General features: G+C 30.7%; 1 protein-coding gene across 3 annotated transcripts in view; it reads left to right on the forward strand.

Moving 5' to 3' along the window:
• Window positions 1-645: 645 nt before the first annotated feature.
• The window catches only part of LOC7476269 (protein ACCELERATED CELL DEATH 6), a 91,967-nt gene continuing 72,236 nt past the window's right edge, over window positions 646-20,376 (forward strand). The window contains exons 1-2 of one of the 3 annotated variants that reach the window (XM_052449045.1): window positions 649-1,398; window positions 11,522-11,882. In XM_052449045.1, the coding sequence (XP_052305005.1) occupies window positions 11,546-11,882 (337 nt within the window). In that variant the 5' untranslated portion in view covers window positions 649-1,398; window positions 11,522-11,545. Of the gene's footprint in view, window positions 1,399-11,521; window positions 11,883-20,376 lie in introns of all 3 variants that reach the window. The other 2 variants (XM_052449049.1, XM_052449047.1) reach the window with 2 other exon arrangements.

The raw sequence follows: 20,376 nt of genomic DNA on the forward strand, positions 1-20,376 counted from the left end.
TTGGTGTTTTTAGATTATTTTGATGCGCTGATGTCAAAAATAATTTTTAAAAAATTAAAAAAATATTATTTTGATACATTTCTAAGTTAAAAGCACTTTAAAAAGCAACCGTAGCCCCAACAGGCTAGCTTTTTTGACCGAGACATGTCATAGTGTAATTGTTAAAATTTAAAGCTCGATATGATAAAAGGATTATTAAAACAACCTGAATGCCAAAGTGTTGCTTGTTCATCACAGTTTCTATTTAAAATAAAAGAAAGATGCTGAAAGAATATGATCAAAGTATTGTTAAAACAACCTTCTCACTCCACCATTGGATGCCAATGTGTTGCTTGTTCATCACCGTTTCTATTTAAATAGAAAAGAGAAAAGCAAAGAAACCTAATTACCTAAGGAGTTTTGTTTCTTAGAGCTTCAGAAACCTCTCGGTATGCACAAGTCTCTTAATTTTGTCTAATTATTGGAAGGGAAAGTACTGATCATAGTATCAATTCTGCATGCAGGAAACTAGCTCGGTCATGTCAAGCGTTATGTATCTACAGCTTGAGTCGTGCTGCACCACCAAAATCCGAAGTAATCATTTTCTTCCCAACCAAAAAGAGTAAACTCAAAATAATATAGTCTACAGTGAAAACATTCATAGTCTATAGTAATTCGAACAATACAATCCACAATAAAAACAATCACAGTCTATAATAACTCTCTTTATAGTAAAACACTTGTCCTTTTAGTTATAGATAATTTAAGTTCGTCTCTCGTGGTTTATTGAATGAGTTTTATTATAGTAATATGTTCATTTTGAGGTAAAGCCTTCTCTCATCGAAAGGTTTGTTTATTTGATATCTTTATTCATTTTTATATCTCTTATGTTTTTGTGAAATATCAATCATCACATCAAGGGGAAGGACGAACTAAGGACGAAGAGGAGGAAGACCAGAGGACTGAGAGCAAACCGAGAGAACCAGAGGACGAGCGGAGAGAACGAAAAGAACAGAGAAAACCCACGAACAGAACACAACAGGGGAACGAAACACACAGAGCACACCAGGAGGAACGAACTGGGGAAATAAAAAGCAGGGGAAAAACAAGCAAACGCAGAGAGGGCGAACGAACGAAAAAAACCCGGGAAAAACAGAGACGACCGGACATAGAGGAGAAACAGATAATACACAGAGAACACTGGACCAAAGACCACAAACAAAAACACGGACGCAAGAACAGAGATAATACAGAGAAGACGAGCAAAAACAGAAGGCCACAGGAGAACGAAACACACGCAGAACAGGGGACGGACAGGAAGAAACCGATCAGAGAAAAGCAAGAACAGAGGTGAAAGCAGAGGAAGAAAGTAACTAGTCGACCAGTCCTCCATCACGTCTTCATCTCCAGAACTACCAGGTGAGTCTCTTCTCTTCCCCGGTCTTACAATTTCAATTCACTTAACACTGTGCACTTTGGATTTTAATGAACTCATCACTGTACACGCACGATACTTGCGTGCCTGTGGAATAGGTAATTGGCTAAACTAGGTTAAATATATGGATTATTTTCTCCTTTATATTATGAGAATTATTTTTGAAGATTCTATTCAAATTCTTAACAAACTGGCATCAGTTGTTTGTCTTAATAAAATTTATATTAATTTGATATATTTAAGCATATAATTTATTAATTTATATAATACTGTTAGAAAATATATTAAAAGACATAAAATATTATTTTATTTATAAATATAATACACAAACCCTTAGTTATTCTTGGACCTGGATATAAAAGAATGCCTTAACTGGAATTTTACGTTTTTTATTTTTATGATTTAAAAGTTTTTTTTGAAAAAAATTAATTTTTTAAAATTAATTTTTTATTAGTATTTTCAGATCATTTTAATATATTAATGTCAAAAAAAATTTTAAAAAATAAAAAATATTATTTTTCAAGTAAAAAATATTTTAAAAAATAATCATAACCACACTTTTAAACACAACCAATCAACAACGAATTAACAGCTTGATTTTGACTTGAATTTAAACATTTTTATATATTCTCCTAAATAATTGTATTGAGAAAAATTATGTAGGTAATGTACGTTTTCTCTCACTAATACTTTAATTAGCATATCTCTTGCATTCATGTTTTCTATGAATTCTTTAGTTTGCTTGGCCAAATAACAAGACATGTAATTACCACTGATACAACCGCAGCCAAGTTAAGTGACTCAAGAAGAGATCGAGCACTCAACCGACATCATACAATCTTCCAGCACGTTGCAACTCTCTATGCAATTAAAAATAGATATGCCGAGACCAGTACATGATCAGGAGCTTGAACGATGGAAGGCAGTTAAATTCCCAGTTCCGAAGCTTGCAGACTATGGTTTTTCTGAGCCAAATAAAATACTGCAGAAGGAGTTTTATACCTATGCAAAGGAAGACAACTTCAATGCCTTGTTTGGTCTCTTGTCCGATAAACTGGAACATGTTTCATCAGAGGAAGTGCTCAATGTCATTTTCCAACATGTTGCTGCCTCCGGAAATTCACTGCTTCATGTGGCAGCAAGCCATGGAGGCGAAGGTGTGACACAGCTACTGTGTCATCACTTCCCCCTCCTAATCACCAGGAAAAATTTCCTGGGTGATAATGCGCTTCATCTGGCTGCCAGGGCTGGACGGTTTGACACAATTCAAAATCTCGTCAAGCATGTGAAAATTCATCATAAAACACTTGAACTTGCTAGCTTGCTGAGGATGAAGAATAATAAAGGAAACACCCCTTTGCATGATCGATGCAGTCATCAAGGGTTGCCAAGAGGTGGCCTGTTTCCTCGTTTATGAAGACCTAGAAGTTTCCTACCACAAGAACAAGGAAGACAAGTCTCCCTTGTACTTGGCAGTAGAGAGTTGCGATGAGGAGATGATTGCTTCTCTTATAAAAGCTATGTCGGAAGGAAATTTAGGTAATCACAAGTTTTCATCATTTGGACGTGAAAAATAACATGTTACACTTATAATTATTGGTCTCATTAAAACTTATTCTTCTTAATTTCATTTTATGTAAAGCATAAACTTCCTGCATTTTGTGTTTTTTGTATTGATTATCTAATTTTAAAATTATGCTGCGCTAGAAAAACTAGCGGACGGCAAGCCGGATATATATATATATATATATATATATATATATAAAATAATGCTCAAAGTGTTGTAAAATGTATTCTAAAGCATGGAGAAATATGGTTGAAATTTATTATAGTTTTCAGGAAAATATCTTATTGGTTGAGTCTATTTTGTTAATTCTTGACTTGATTTTGCTATGATATGGGGTTGGACTCTTTTATATATATATAAATAATGTTCAAAGTGTTGTAAAATGTAATAATGGTTGAAATTTATTATAGTTTTCAGAGTCTATTTTGTTAATTCTTGAATTGATTTTGCTTAATTTAAGGTTTTCTATATTCAATGAATGGTCATCAAGATCAATAATTATTTTGCATACCTAGAGAAATTTTATGTTAATATTGTAAATTTATATAATCTTAACAAACTCTAAAAGTTGTTTGATGATGCTCATGGTTTCTTGGATAAAATATTACTTAAGAAATGATTTAGGCATTCTTTGAATCAATTGAAACTTTAAAGCTTATCTATTTATTATCTTTATCTTTACTCACTCCTTTAAGCTTTGTTGAATTATACTTTGGCGTTTTATATATATATCAACATCATATCCCTTATTCTTTTTTAGCTTAAACACTGATTTTCTTAACTTTTAAGATAACTAAGTTTACACAATTTTATTCGTGGAAGGTGTGAGAGAAAGTTAGTTTACAAGTAAAATTTATCGCAGACGATGTTATCAAAGTCAACAAGGTGTTGGGAAGTTATTTTCTTTTTAAAAAAAGAAATAAAGAAAAGAAATAAAGGAATCTTTGAAAGTACAATAAAAAAAGGTGTTTTCAGAGATCAAAAGGATTGAAACTTTGATTAACTTTGATTCCTATGGATTATAAACTTTAGAAAATCTTTGAGGAAATAAATTTTATAAAATAATAATACTTGACCCCTCTCAAATAAAAATAAAAACATTTCAAACAAAAAGGCAACAAATATTTTTATCAAAAAAGAATAAACAATATTTCAAAAAAAAGAATAAAAAATAAGAATAAAAATGCAATTAGGGATGAAATTGTGAAGAAATTAAGAGAAAATGGTTGAAATTGGCTAAACATTTGAAAGTCAATGACCGAACTAGAAAAGATAGCAAAATGCAAGGACAAGAAAAATTCAATCAAGGATGAAATTGTGAAGAAATATTAAGAAAAAGGTTGAAATTGGCTAAATAATTGAAAATTGAAAAGTCAAGAACCAAATTGAAAAGGAAAATAAAATTCAAGGACAATTGTTAATGCAATTAGTGGAAAAATTAAAAGAAATAAAAAGAAAATGTTGAAATTGGTCGACAATTAAAAAAAATTAAAGATCCAAGGACCAAATTAAAAAAAAATAAAAAATTAGGAGACCCATTTTTAAACACGAAAATTCGATTAAAATAAATAGCGCAATTTGGGGAAAATAATGTTGTTTTACAACTAAAAAAAGAAAAAAAAAATAGTCTAAAACGACGTTGTTTTGGACATGTATTGTGAACAATGTCTTCTTCTTTGTGGTGGCCTCACAACTTTGTCTTGTTTTCCATGGTTTTAGCCTAACTTTGGGCAATTTTATCTCTCTCCTATACCCTCAAAAATGATATTAAAAAAAAACACATCATTCCCCTCCCCTTAATATGCACTATATTATTAACTAAAGAATATGTGCTCTAACCCTCTAAAGCCATGGTACAACTAGTGCAAATAGACTAACTCAAACATGCTTAGCCAAAGTATATAACAATGGTGAAGGGTTGAGATTGATGCAAAGTAACCAATGATAATGATCATTCCACTAAGAAAGATTCTAGGAGCTTTATCTTTGCTATAAATAATGAGGCAAAACAAAAAAAATAAAAAGAGCTTATCTAGAGAAAAAATGTCGAGTTTGACGGAGAGAAAAAAGAAAAATGAGAGTCTGAGGTTAGAGAAGCGAGGATATATTGAGACAAAAGGTAGAAGAGGTGAAATAAGAAAGGAAATGAAACAAAAAGAGAGAAAAAACCAAAACCCAATAAAATGGATAAAAAAAGAAGAAGAAGAGAGTTTTAAGCTTGAAGTGTAGGTATTGTGAACCATAAGGTAGCGGGGGGAAGAAAGGAACGTAAAAAGAAAGAAAAAGAAGCTAACTCAATGAGAAACAAAGAGAACCAATAAATAGGGAGAGAAACAACTGAGAGTGAGAAAACCACCCTCCACCGCCAGCACCACCATCATCTCCACTAGCAGCAACAACCATAACAACCCTTCTCGCCTATAAATAGCCTCAAGGTAAGCCTCATATCTTTTCTTTTCTTTCCCGTTTAGGTTTGCATGGACACTATTTACTCATGCATTTTTATTTTTATTTTGTTTTGTTTTACTTTTTTATTCTCTTCATGTTAGTGTTATCTACATTTAATAAAATACATCTTCGTCTTTTTATGTATGTATATGTGTGTAAATATTTATTTTTGAAAAAAAAGAATAAAAACAATGTCTCGACAAGTTTTCATCATGTTCAGTTGTATTTTTCATAAAAATTGGACTTTAATAGTAAGGTTGATGTGTCTCTTAGTTTTTAGCAGTCAACATAGGCCTAACACAACATTTTCAACTATAAAACAAGTTCAATATTGCGTTGATGAGTTTTCGCAAGTTTGCATAATGTTCATAATGGTTAAGTACACATGTTTCCTAGTTTTAGGGTTCGATGTAGACATGACATAACATTTTTATGATAAAAACAAGGACAATAATGATTCCATGAGTCTCCACCATGTAGGGATTGTCAAGGCTCAAACTTGGTATTTTTTCAACTTAGAGTTTTCAAAATAAGATAATAATAAAAGGGTTAATAAATATATATTAAACTTTTGATCATAAAAAAATAAAAAAACTACTTGTTAGACTCGATGAACATCCACCAATAACAAATAACTTATGAATAAGTTTGGAAACTAATTTGAAAACTTAATGATATACGAAAAATAAATTTAGTTGAAAACATATAGCAAAGGTAAGTTTTCCTTGGAAAGGATGCGGTATGGGTCATTTTTATCTTACGTTAAACATAACCAACCCTTTACTTAAATCTCTGAAACAAATTTATTTTTTAGAATTCTTAGTCTCCTTTAAAAAACTAGGATGACTCCATATTTTTCTTTAATTTTTGGAGGTCCTATATTTTATGTCGAGTGTGATGGGAGGAAAGTGAACTTTCCTAACCATAAATTTTAGAAGCATGTCTCGGTAAATTTGGCATAACTTTCCTTTAAAATACCCAAATTAAGAGATCTTAGTGATAGGTGAAATCTTAGAGGGAGATATACAACTTTGATGTTTTTGAACTTCTCAAAACAAGTCAATTTAATGGAGAAAATAGGGTTAAAAGTTAGGATTCAAAATCTACCTGTTATGAAGAAAATATTAGCAAACAAATAAAATGAGATTTTGGACCAAAAAAAGAAAGAGGGAGGAGATCAAGGAAGAAAATATGACTAAATCTGGAAAAAATAAAATGACGGGGGCAAGAAAGAGAGAACCAGAAAGAAGTCATGTTACGAAAGGAAGTCATGTAGAGTGGAGTGCTTCATCAAGTAATTCCAAGCAAAAGATTTTAATTATTCTCCTTATTTTTCATTTGATGTATTCTAATAAGAATATGGTCCAGACTAGCATATTTGAACATTTTTAACTCAATCCTCTTTACTTAGCCCATTCAACTCCTCTTGGATCCACTTTGTTTTAGGTCTTACAATAGACCTAATAACACTCATAATATATAATTTGATGTTGTAGCTAGGATCGCATCACTTAGCGTGGATTAAGGTGTTCTTTAATTAATGGCTTGCTCCAATTGCTATGTGATCTTTGATACCTTTTACAAACATGTAGTGGGTTAATTGTTAATATTAAACAATTATGTTGTGCTATTATTTCTAGATGGCTTCTTTAACCCTATCAAGCATAATGCTCAAATTATAATGGTTAAGTCTCTATCTTTGTGCAAACAATGTGTATGTTTCTTCTCTCTTAGTTCATGTTATTATGGACATGAGAATATGGCTATTTATTCCTATGTATTGTGTCAATCATTTCCTTCGATGATCATGTCGTTAATTTAGATGTCAATCATGAAGAGGCACCTATTATACATGTTTCCAGCTAAAGCTCATCCAGTGCATTCAACAAAGCTAGAATCCCTTCATCTAGAGACATCGTATCAATAAAACTTACTGCAAAATAAAAATCCAACAACACTATGTGAGTCATGTTTTTTTATCACCATTGAAGTTATTTATTTGTAATAGATTATTTTAAGTTCTACATTAAATGAAAATGACTTTGATGAATTGATTTTCACTGCTGTTATTCGGGCAGTCTTGTTTTCAGAAATTATTAGTTTTATTTAGCTTTAGTTTTTTTCTGCTACCTAAGGTCAGTTGGATTTGGGTTACGAGATGATGTACATCTTAGGTACACCCTTCGTGTTTTTTTACCGTCTTTCTCTTTAATACAATTACACTTAAAAAAAATATTCGAAGAACCATTGTTTCAATGGAGTCAACTTTAAGATCATTTTAAATGTATGAATATAATAGATGTTTGTGGGAAAAGTTTAAGGTTAAATAAATAATATATACTTTGAGTTAATATATAGTTTTTTTTTAAATTTTAAAAAATAATTAATGTATGAATTGACTATAAGGAAAAAAAAGCACTAGGACAAGGAAAATGAGAGGGTTGTTTGGAATGTGTGGGAAAACCACATTGCAATTAGGTAAGCATAATGCAAAAAAAAATTATATTATTGTAAAACTATAATATTTCATTTCCTTATCTTAATTTTGTTTATCAAATTATTATACTAGGTTGTGTGATTTGTGGCATGATGCCCCTAGATATGCAATGAATAGAGCCAACTTTGATGACATAGCATTGTGAAAAAATTTTAGACCGAGACACATCATAAAGGATAATTGGGCTAAGTTTCAAGAATTTTTGGCATCATATGGTTTTAAAAAATGCTCACAATCTAGGTCTCAAAACAAAAGGAAAAAAAAAAAACTCATGGTTCGATGAGCATGCACACTTAAAGAGCACTTTCCTTGGTGAACCATGCAAAGAGCCTAATAAGAGCATTGCTATATATTTAATTATTTTTTCTTTAATTATTAATTTAGTTTGTATTTGTGAGACTTTTTTACAAACTATTTATTGTACAGGAAAAACAGTTTTGGTGTGAACATACTCCAATCGAGTTATATGAGGAAACTCATATAAGGAAAAGGGATAAGGAAAAAGGGTGAAAAGGTTTATCGATGATAGAATGAAATAGTTCTTTGTAAGTAATTTTGGATAGTTATAATTGTATTACTAATGCTTTTTTTAAAAAGGTTTAATTGGATTTTGACTTTTTTGTTTTGTTTTGAAAGATACATATAATGCCAACATGGTTGCTAAACATGAAGAAGACAATTACAGCCATCCTCTTAATGATCCTCATTTGTGGTTGGAGATTGGAGCAATTGATAGACTTGATAAGAATTGAGTTTATGGTATGCTTATAGCATTGACCCAAGATACAAGGGTGAGTCGTAGTGTTTCAATGGTAGGCACACAACATTCTGACTTCAACCAAACATCGTCGACCATTGAGGAGATGGTTTGAGATAGAATTCTATAACAATTGGCTATTGAGTTGCACAATATAAGAGCATAAATAATGGCAGAACTAAGAGAAGAAATAAGAGCAAAAATCAAACAAAAAATAATAGAAAATGAGAGCAAATACATGCATATTTGGCTTTATATTTCCTCCCTCTCATGGAGCTTATAGATCAAGATCTTATTCACCCCCTCCACCTTTTTAAAAATTGTAATATGTTGTTTACAAAATTTTTATGTATGAAATTCTGTTTAATATAATTATTGTTTGTGTATGGAATTCTGTTTATAATATTTTCAATTTTGTTGTTGTTGTTGTTGTTGTGAGTGTAGTGTAGTGTTAATAAAAAATGCATTTGAGATTATAAAAACTAAACAACACAAAAAAAAAGTATGAAACACTAAAGAATCACCAAAAAATTGCATTTTTGTTAGCAATATTTACTCACATTTCATCGAAAAGTTACATGAAGTTTAGGCATTTCCGATGGAATTGGTGAAGGAATATTCCATTGGAAATTAAAGTGTTTTTTCATCGATGATTTTAGTGGTAATATTTTTTTCTTTTTTTTATGGACTTCCCGATGGAACATGAATGATAAAATCTAAATTTTTGGTGTGAATATTTCATTGGTGATTCCATCATAAAAGAAAGTTTATGATAGAATTACGGATGAAACACAAATATGTTATGAGAAACTTGTTCGGTGGCATGTTTTCGTTGGGAATTCTGTTATTATTTAAATTGCTGAAATTTTTTTTTTCTTATACACTGATTGTCAGAATATTCTGTCAATGTTTTTCAATTTTCTATTAATGATTTTGTGTTAATTCTAGTAGGAAACACTATAGCACTTAAAACACAAAAATCATCATCCAAAAAAAAATATTTGGATAAAAATCGAATCCGCAAACGAAAGATCAGGGAATATGTAAGTTAATTAGCAAACCGAGTATCTAAGCACAAGAACTGGAAGCAAGCAATTACAAAACTGAATAAAAAAGCATAGAAAATAGAGGTATGATGTACGTTGGATTTGGCGATGGTAGGTGTTTGAATGGCTTAAATTCAGGTATGATTAGTAATTGATTTTCAACAAAGCTTACTGCTGCAATGAGCAAAAGATGTGGTTAAATTTGAATAAAAATTATTAGGAGTTCGGATTAATGATAAGAGGAACCCTTGTCAAATTTAAAGCTTGATATGATAAAAGGATGCCAATGTGTTGCTCGTTCATCAGAGTCTCTATTTAAAAGAAAAGAAAGATGCTGAAAGAATAAAGTACTATCTGCATCCAAAAGAGGAAAATCTCAGAGGGGAAACCTTGTCAAATTTAAAGCTTGATATGATCAAAGTATTATTAAAACAACACTCCACCTTGGATGCCAATGTGTTGCTCGTTCATCACAGTCTCTTTTAAATAGAAAAGAGAAAAGCAAAGAAACCTAATTACCTAAGGAGTTTGTTTCTTAGAGCTTCAGAAACCTCTCGGTATGCACAAGTCTCTTAAATCTGTCTAATTATTGGGAGGGAAAGTACTTGTGCATGCAGAAAACTGGTCTTCTTCGTCATCTCCCTTCACTATCCTTCTCTCTCAGTTTACAGTACTAATATACAGGTACACACATATATGTTTCTCCTTCAGAATTTATTTAATTTCTTATATATTCTTTCCTTTTCATTTTAACATGGAATCTCATGATTAGTGTAATGGTTCGGTGTTTTTTTTTTTCTTTTTCCTTTATATATATATATATATATATATATATATTTGATCAAGAACTTCTTTTTTATATTAAAAAATTCAAAAAACAATTTATGAATCTTTTGAATTTATTAAAAGTTTGTAATTCTTGTTACTCTATTATGATATGAGTATAATTGATTTCGGGTTTAAATGTTGTTCTTTCTTTGTTATATCCTCATTTTCGATTACAGCAAAATCCTAGTACCATTTTCGCCTGTGGAATAGGTACTAGGTTAAATATATATATTATTTTCTCCTTTAAATTATGAGAATTATTTTTGAAGATTATATTCAAACTCTTAACAAACTGGCATCAGTTGATTGCGCTAATAAAATTTATATTAATTTGATATATTTATGCATATAATTTATTAATTTGTATAATACTGTTAGAAAATATATTAAAAGTCATAAAACATTATTTTATTTATAAATACAATACACAAACCCTTAGTTATTCCTGGACCTGATATAAAAGAATGGCCTTAACTTGACTTTGATCCTGCTTGTTTTTATGTTTAAAAATATTTTAAAAATAATTAATGTTTTTATTTTTTGTTTTAAATTAATATTTTTTTAGTGTTTTTAGATTATTTTGTGTGCTAATGTCAAAATTAATTTTTTTTTAAAAAATATTTTAAGTATTTTCGAGTAAAAAACACTTTAAAAAATAATTATAACTACAATCTCAAACATACTCGATTTACAACGCATTAGCAGCAGCTTGATTTTGACTTGAATTTAAACATTTATATATATGCTTCTAAATAATTGTATTGAGAAAAATTATTATGTAGCTAATGTACGTTTTCTATCACTAATTTTTTTTTTTTTAGTTTAATGTTGGTGTCCGGGCCAGCTTGCGTGCACATCGACTAATACTTTAATTAGCATATCTCTTGCATTCATGTTTTCTATGAATTCTTTAGTTTGCTTGGCCAAATAACAAGACATGTAATTACCACTGATACAACCGCAGCAAAGTTAAGTCACTCAAGAAGAGATGGAGCACTCAACCGACATTATACAATCTCCCAGCACGCTGCAGCTCTCTATGCAATTACAAATAGATATGCCGAGACCAGTAAATGAGGAGCTTGAACGATGGGAGGCAGTTAAATTCCCAGTTCCGAAAGACTATGGTTTTTCTGAGCCAAACAAAATACTGCAGAAGGACGTTTATACCTATGCAAAGGAAGACAACTTCAATGCCTTGTTTGGTCTCTTGTCCGATAAACTGGAACATGTTTCATCAGAGGAAGTGCTCAATATCATTTTCAAACATGTTGCTGCCTCTGGAAATTCACTGCTTCATGTGGCAGCAAGCCATGGAAGCGAAGGTGTGACACAGCTACTGTGTCATCACTTCCCCCTCCTAATCACCAGGAGAAATTTCCTGGGTGATAATGCGCTTCATCTGGCTGCCAGGGCTGGACGGTTTGACACAATTCAAAATCTCGTCAAGCATGTGAAAATTCATCATAGAACACTTGAACTTGCTAGCTTGCTGAGGATGAAGAATAATAAAGGAAACACCCCTTTGCATGATGCAGTCATCAAGGGTTGGCGAGAGGTGGCCTCTTTCCTCGTCTATGAAGACCTAGAAGTTTCCTACCACAAGAACAAGGAACACAAGTCTCCCTTGTACTTGGCAGTAGAGAGCTGCGACGAGGAGATGATTGTTTCTCTTATAGAAGCTATGCCGGAAGGAAATTTAGGTAATCACATGTTTTCATCATTTAGACGTGAAAAATAACATGTTGCACTTATAATTATTGATCTCATTAAAACTGATTCTTCATAATTTGATTTTATGTAAAGCCTAAAATTAAAGTTATTTCCATGCATTTTGTGTTTTTTGTATTGATTATCTAATTTTTAAATTATGCTGCACTAGAAAAACTAGCGGTCGGCAAGCCCGATATAATGCTTCCCGAGGACAAAAAAGGGAGAAATCTCCTTCATCTTGCAGCATCCATGGGCTTCCTTTTTGGAGCAAGACTCCTGGTTAGTCGATGTCCTGTTGCCGCATCACAAAGAAACGAAGAAGGCAACTTACCCATCCACGTTGCATGCCAGAAGGGCCATCTTGAAGTAGTACGCCAACTACTTATTTATTGGTTCGATCCAATGGATTTTCTCAACGAAAAAGGACAGAATATTCTTCATGTTGCAGCGGAGAGTGGACAAATGAAATTAGTGGAAGAAATATTGGGAAATCGAGATCTGGAAGCACTTATAAATGAGAAGGATTACGATGGAAATACACCTTTGCACTTGGCTGCAATGTATGGCCGTACTGAGATAATGCAGGCACTAGTGAGTGACAAGCGGGTGGATAAAAGGATTGTTAATAATGAAAAGTTGAAACCATCTGGTGTTGTTGTGAAATTACTGCAAGGCGGACCCTTTAAAGCTCCAAAGTCAGATGGAATGGTATGCTTATATGCTGAGCCTTTTGCCCAAAAACTGACCTTATGGTGCCAATGGGCTTGCAATTGCTCTTGAACATCACGAGGGATCAGTTTAACTTGCAATAAATGAAAATGAAAAGGACAACCTTTAACATTACAAAAACTGATTGCAAGAAAATACATTCAAATTCAGTTTCGAATGTATACTTACAGATTAATACTGTCTTTGCTTGTCCTTGCTCAGAACAAGCGAATCGAAACCAAGCATGAGGATGATGCTGTGAGAGGTGTATGGAACAAATCGCAGGAAGCAGAAGTTCGCAAAATGGTAAGATTTTCGGTTTCACAAACTTTCTTTCTTTAAAGTCTTGGCATGTGCCTAACATCACAAAGGGTTTTCATTGCTCCATCATATATCTTAATTTTAACATTATCAATTCTAGCAACTTAGATTTTATTATCATTTACTAGCACCATAGAATCTCCATCATTTTCTTTGGAAGTATCAAAACATTATTTCTTTAAATAATTATGAAAGCAGCATGCAAAATCTACATCCATCATTTTCTTTGTAAATTACAGGACCACCTCTTGAAAGATAGTTGTGTATACCCATTCCTTCATCCATCCTCAAGAGTACAAATCTAACTTCAAAAGAAAAAGATTGGTCATGGGTCTAGAAGCATAAATACCCTCTAGTTTTTTCCATATGCCAATAAAGATAACTTCGTTAATTATCTCTTATAGCCAATAAGATAATGGTCGTATAGAGAGATAAAGAAGAATCAAGCTTCTAGTAATGGCATTATACTCCACAATCCAGCTTCTAGTAATTGCATAGGAACAATCAATACTCATTAATTATCTCTTATAGTCACATTTGTTTCTTTTATACCTGTAGAATAAAAGAAAACATATAAAAAATTTCTTTCATGATCTCTTAAAAATCCATCAATACCAGAGGGTTTTGGTTAGCCATTTAAAGAACCATTCACATTTCACTTTAGGTGGCATCCAAGTCAAATTATATTCTAGTTGCTTTGGTCCACATAAGAAGCTAATCAGGTGATTGAAGTAAATATATTCTAGTATAGCAACAACTTTCACATCCACATTTTGTCCATGTTGCAACTTTACGGAAAAGGGAATGGTAGATTTCTTTTAATTACCTTAAATTTGATTAATCCAAAGTGGAAATAAAGTTCTTTACTTGCTCAAAAATATGGAATATCTCACTGATCTACTAAATAGATAGCGATGAATTACTTCTTCGTTATTATGGGATATTAAGCTAACATTGTCATGATGCTTTATATAATTTGTTTACAATATATTTTCTAATTAACACTGTGTTGTTCAGCGTAAGGTAGTTAAAGGTTTGGTGGAGGCAGATGATAAGACTGAGTTTGACAACAATCTTATCTCTAATTTAACAAGAACGACGTTAACGACGGAGGAACTGAACAGAGGGGTAGGGAATCTTCTCGTGGTGGCAGTACTGGTAGCTGGCGTAACCTTCGCTGGTGCTATCACTGTGCCTGGATCATGTCGTGATCTTAACAGTGGTAGTTCAAAAAATCTGATGAGTTTATATATTTATTTTGACATGCTAGCTATGAATTCCTCCCTCATCGCCGCTATAATCCTTTGTCAGATATCATTAGGTCGTATCGGTAATTATGTAACATCAAGCATGGAGACTGCGGCATATTTTATTTTTTACTCCCTTATCTGCATGGGTTTAGCATTTACATTCATGCTGATAATCACGGTGCAAGAACGTACTGGATTTTTAACCATCATCACATCCCAAGCCATTCTTTTTTTTATCCAATTTAGTTTTTCCTATGGATTGATGCTTTCAACTGCAAATTCAGTATTGTCTTTCCTGCGTGCAAATCCCTTTAAATTCAAGGCTCGAATGAAAAGAAGGATGTACCATGTACGGACTTGTCTTATGGGTAGAGAATAGGATAACATCCAGTTCAAACTGGATAGCTTGCAAACGAGAGGGCATTTTATCTTGTATTTAAATCTCATGTAATTTGTAACAAATAGATATTAAGCTATTTCTCTTCTCTCTTGTAACGACTTTGGTTATATATAAAGCATAACATAGCGGAGCCAGGAATTTTTGTTTGTCTTGAGCTATTAATTAAATATATAAATATTTTTTAAGATAAATTATTAACTCATGTACATGAATTTTTGAAGTTAACAGTAAAGTTTTAATTCAAATACACTATCCAAAATATTAAAATATAAATTTAAAAGTACATAAAATTAAAGGGAAAGTAAAAATAAACTCATTATTAAAGTTACATCCTTTGATTTTTTGTGGAATATAATTCATCTATAATCGAATCTGAATCGATATTATAACAACCCCTTAACCGGGATAAAATAATTATCTCATGTCAACTGGAAAACAAAGTAATTAAATTTTTTCCCTCTTTCAATTCCTCCTTCCTTCACTTGATTCTTCCCTAGATTATTGTTTTATAAGTTGGACTTTGTAAGTTTACAAGGTTATTCTCTCACTTTTCTTTTCTTTTTTCTTGGATTTTTTTTATGTTTTTCCTTTACTTTTTTCTATTTCTCTCTCGCGTTTTCTTTTCTTATTCTGCTTCTGTCTAGTCGGTACCATATAAAAGGAAGGAGGAGCTGATTTGTTTTATTTTTTAATGGCAAATAACCATTTTACTCTTAATGAATAATTTTGCTTTTATTTTACGGTTTTTTTTTTGTTAGTACTACCAAGCTCCGTTCATCCTAAAGTTTTAACCAGATTTTATTCAATATATTTTAAAATCCCTCGTAAAATTTCAGCTCGATCAGATGGTCGGATTGAAAATTACGTCCAAAAACGTAAAACTGGTCAAATTGTAATTTTTCATCAAATTTCTAAATTTCTCCAAAAAATCTGAAATTTTAACCCAAGATAAAGCATCATATTAGAAGGCTCCACATAAATTTTCAGAATTTTTTGAAAACTTAATTAAGAATTACAAATTTATTTTACATAAAACTAATTAAAAAATATTGATAAAATTTTAACCTAGCCCACCCCAGCCTTTGCCATGCCTCCGCCTGTGAACATAATGTCTCTGGTGTGTCTCTTCAGAGTTCTTCCATGTTGCAGGGTACTTGACTTTCGTATTCTTAGCACTAAATAGTTTGACAACAACTAATCGCGTGCGTTCTTAATTCAAAATTTAATTTAACAAAAGGACTCAAAAAATAAGATTAAATAATAAAATTAAAAATAATTCAAAATTTCACAAAATAACCAAAAACAAAAATTAAAAATTAAAAATATAAATAATAAATTTAATGTCTTAATAAATTAAAGGAAAACTATAAAATTTCGCATGGCAACACGATTTTTAAATGGAAGAAAGAGTATAGTGGTATGAGAAGAAAAAAAGTCTTCAACATCGCCTCGCCTAATCAATGACACCACGTGTTGCTCTTAAAAAAAGGATATTACGATGCTTTCAATGATACAGCAAAAGCTAGTGTTCAGTCGCTGAGAAACACCATCCAAATGGCGCCAGTGCCATCGATACGCTAGCACAAGCATTACTAGTTCACATTCTTTTATAGCAAAACTATCATTACTTTGTTTCAATAAATAGTACTTATTAATCTACATGAACAGTGTTTTTCCCAACAGTAATAGTTTTGGTTGATGACCACAAGATGCTATTATTTTGTTTTGGAAACTCAATAAACTATATATTTTATTTATTTATCAGCCTCTATAAACAATAATTAATTATTATATTATTTTGCATGCGTAAAAAAATACCTGAGTAAATCGGCATAGACATGAGATTCGAAGCCCGTAGAATTTAATATTCTTGCAAAAGTTGGGATGTATGAAAAAATCTTTCTTTGTGATAGATATGTGATTTTAAAAAATACATTTAAAAAAAAGTTAAAAATTATATTATATTTTAATTAAAATTTTAAAAGAATTTTTTAGTAAAATATATATATATATAATAAATATTAATTAACTAAATACTATTTCAAATACATGACTATAACAAAATGTAACCTAACTATAGAAACAAGTGTAGCCTAATATTTTAATATATTGTTTTTTGGGATCATAATGATATAATCATGGGCACTTCTCGAAACATGACAGATACATTCAACCGTTTTTACATCAAATATTATCACTTCTTGTTACTCTGATAAATATTTATATGTTTTTAGTGTTGTGATGTAAATTATTTTTAAAAATATGTTTTATAAAATTTATTAAAAAATATTTTTTTTAAATAAAATATACTTTTAAAAATCATATAAAATTAAAAATTATAACAATCTCAAACATTCACCTCTCGTTTTGTACTGCAATGTACTTTTTAAGACAACAACATTTTGTCAAGATTTCCACTTTACACTCAATTCGACTTGCTTGTCAACATCATCATCAGTGTGTTTATATTTTAGATAGCTATAAAGATTGATTTTAATTTTAAAAAAATATATTTTTTTAAAAAATAAAATTATTTATGATTAGTTGAATTTAAATACATGTTTGGTAAAAAATATAATTAAAATTTATATATAGCAAAAAACATGTATAAATAATTTAGATATTTAGGATGCGTTTGTTTTTCATCGGCTTTTGTGTTTGCAATGAAACAAACACGGCAAAGTATTTAGTAATAAATCAAATTGTATTTTATAATCAGGAATCACTAAAAAATTAAATTTAAAACATAAATTTTTATACAGCAGTTTTTACATTATTTTTTAATTGAATTTCATATTAAAATTCAGTCGCTATATGTAAAGATCGGAGACAGGACCGAGGAGAGATAGGCGAGGAGAGAAACTGTCATCTAGATCCTGACAATGCAACCTGCTATAATGGTGTCCAGTGTCCCCTTCTTCCTTAAAAGGCCATTTTGTTGATGGTGATTACAGCACCCTAGAAGGACAAAGAAAAAGAGATCAAGGCCAGGAAAAATAATTAAGTTTCTTTTATTTGATTTTTTTTTTTATTTTTTCAGTTTCTGAGATGAATGAAGATGCACTTTAAGGCTTTAAAACAATTTATGCATGTCTTTAGAATGATTTTATTGTGTTTACTAGCTTGCAATGGAGAAATGAGGTTTGAGAGGCCTAATCAGATGGCCTCCCAAGCCTCGATGCACCTCGCAAACAAGACAACGCTGACTTTTTTTTCCTTTTTTTTTCCTTTTTTTTACATAAATAATTTTTATTAAATAATAGCTTAACTATGTTACATAAAAATAGATTAAATATCATATATAATTACGATATAACAAGAAAAGAGCAACTTTTTTTATATGCATGTAAAAGCTGTAAGTCAGTTTATTAGACTGAGATAAGTATATAAAAAGCAAATAAAAAAAATAATATATAGAGTCTTATTCCTAAAAAATCAAATGTAGAAAAATAAAATCGAAAGGAAATCAATTTAAAAGAATGACAAAAACACCAGCAAACCTACCAAACCTTATGATCCGAATTATGAGAATGAGATAAACCAATAAAAAACAAACTGAAAAAAATTACGAAACTCAATTCTAGAGGAACCAAATGTTCAAGGATGAAACTAATAAAATTTTAAATTAAAAAAGCAATGACCCAAAAAAAACTTGTCAAACCTGTGGTCCTGGTAATGAAATCGGGATAACTAAATTGAAAAAAAAAATCATGAAGACCAATTTTAAAAAAGAAATTGAATGATGAAAATGAAAAAAAAAATTGTGTTGAGAAAAATAAAGCCTAATAAATAAAAGACCAATGTTAACCCGGGTTAATTTTTAAAATATATGACTTGGTTCATAAAACCATGATCACCCTATAAAAAAAATATGGAATCCAATTCCTAACTAACACCAAGAATTATATTAAGAAAATTAATTTTACAAAAGGCTCTAAAACAATAAAAAAAAAAGCAACTAAAAGAATGCAGATAAAAGTAGAAATAAAAAAATAGAGGAGATTTGACATTTTTGAATTGAATGGTGAAATTGAAAGAACAATTTAATTTCACTAGAGGATAAAAAACTAAAAATAGGAATTAAAAATAATATGGACCATATTAAAAAATAAAATAAAAAGACAACCTATAATTTTTATTGAATGATGAAATTGAAAATAATTTTTAATTTTAGAAAAGGACCTATAAATGTCAAAAACATTATTTGTAAATGTCAAAAACATCAGAAACAATTTCTAGTGGAACAAAAATGCAATAGTGCAAGTCATTTTAAAACAACTCTTAGAGTATTAGCCTCGAGTTCTTTAGAAACAGAATAAAGTGTTTTTGGCATAATTTACATAGCATTTGGAGATACTAAAGCTGTGCCCTTTCAGATTCACAGAATCATATCTATTAATCATACAAAGATAGAGATTATTACGTCCTTTGATGCCAACTAATTATGCAATGATCTCATTTACAACAATGAATCTCACCAACAAAAAAGGTATAGAACAAAAGGCAACACCCAAAAGTACAAAATAGTAGCGAGTTGAACAGAAAAACCTTGCAACAAATGTCACTGACATTCTTATGAACTGACCACACAGAACAGCAATTACCACTGAAGAACAAGTAACCCACTGATCAAATTAACATCCTACATACCTCCCATTTTCTCTCCCAAACCAATAGCAGCTGCAAGCTTCGCCATATCCCTCCTTGACGCACTCTCTGCCACAAGCTTCCTCAAGAACTCCTCATCAAACCTCGACTTCAGCCCAAATCCCAACACCATTTGCAAAAACATGACCGCCTCCAACTAAAGCTCATCCAATGAATTCAGCAAAGCTAGAATCCCTTATTCTAGAGACATTGTATCAAGAAAACTTATTGCAAAATAAAAGGCCAACAACACAATGTAAGTCATGTTTTTTCTCACCATTGAAGTTATTTATTTGTAATGGATTATTTTAAGTTTTACATTAAATTAATTTGATGAATTGATTTTTATGCTGTTATTCGGGGCAGTCTTATTTTCAGAAATTTTTAGTTTTATTTATATTTAATAATTATATTATTGTAATTAGGTTAGTATAATGCAAAAAAACAATTATATTATTGTAAAACTATAATATTTCATTTCCTTATCTTAATTTTGTTTATCAAATTACTATTTTATGTTGCGTGATTTGTGGCATGATGCCTCTAGATATGCAATGAACATAGCCAACTTTTATGACATAGCATTATGGAAAACTTTTAGACTGAGACAAGTCATAAAGGGTAATTGGGCTAAGTTTCAAGAATTTTTGGCATCATATGGTTTTAAAAACTCATAGTTTGATGAGCATGCACACTTGAGAATGCAAATAGCCTAATAAGAGCATTGCTATATATTTAATTATTTTTTATTTAATTACTAATTTAGTTTTTATTTATGAG

This window comes from Populus trichocarpa, chromosome 18, assembly GCF_000002775.5.
Source record: "Populus trichocarpa isolate Nisqually-1 chromosome 18, P.trichocarpa_v4.1, whole genome shotgun sequence".
Classification (NCBI taxonomy): Eukaryota; Viridiplantae; Streptophyta; class Magnoliopsida; order Malpighiales; family Salicaceae; genus Populus; species Populus trichocarpa.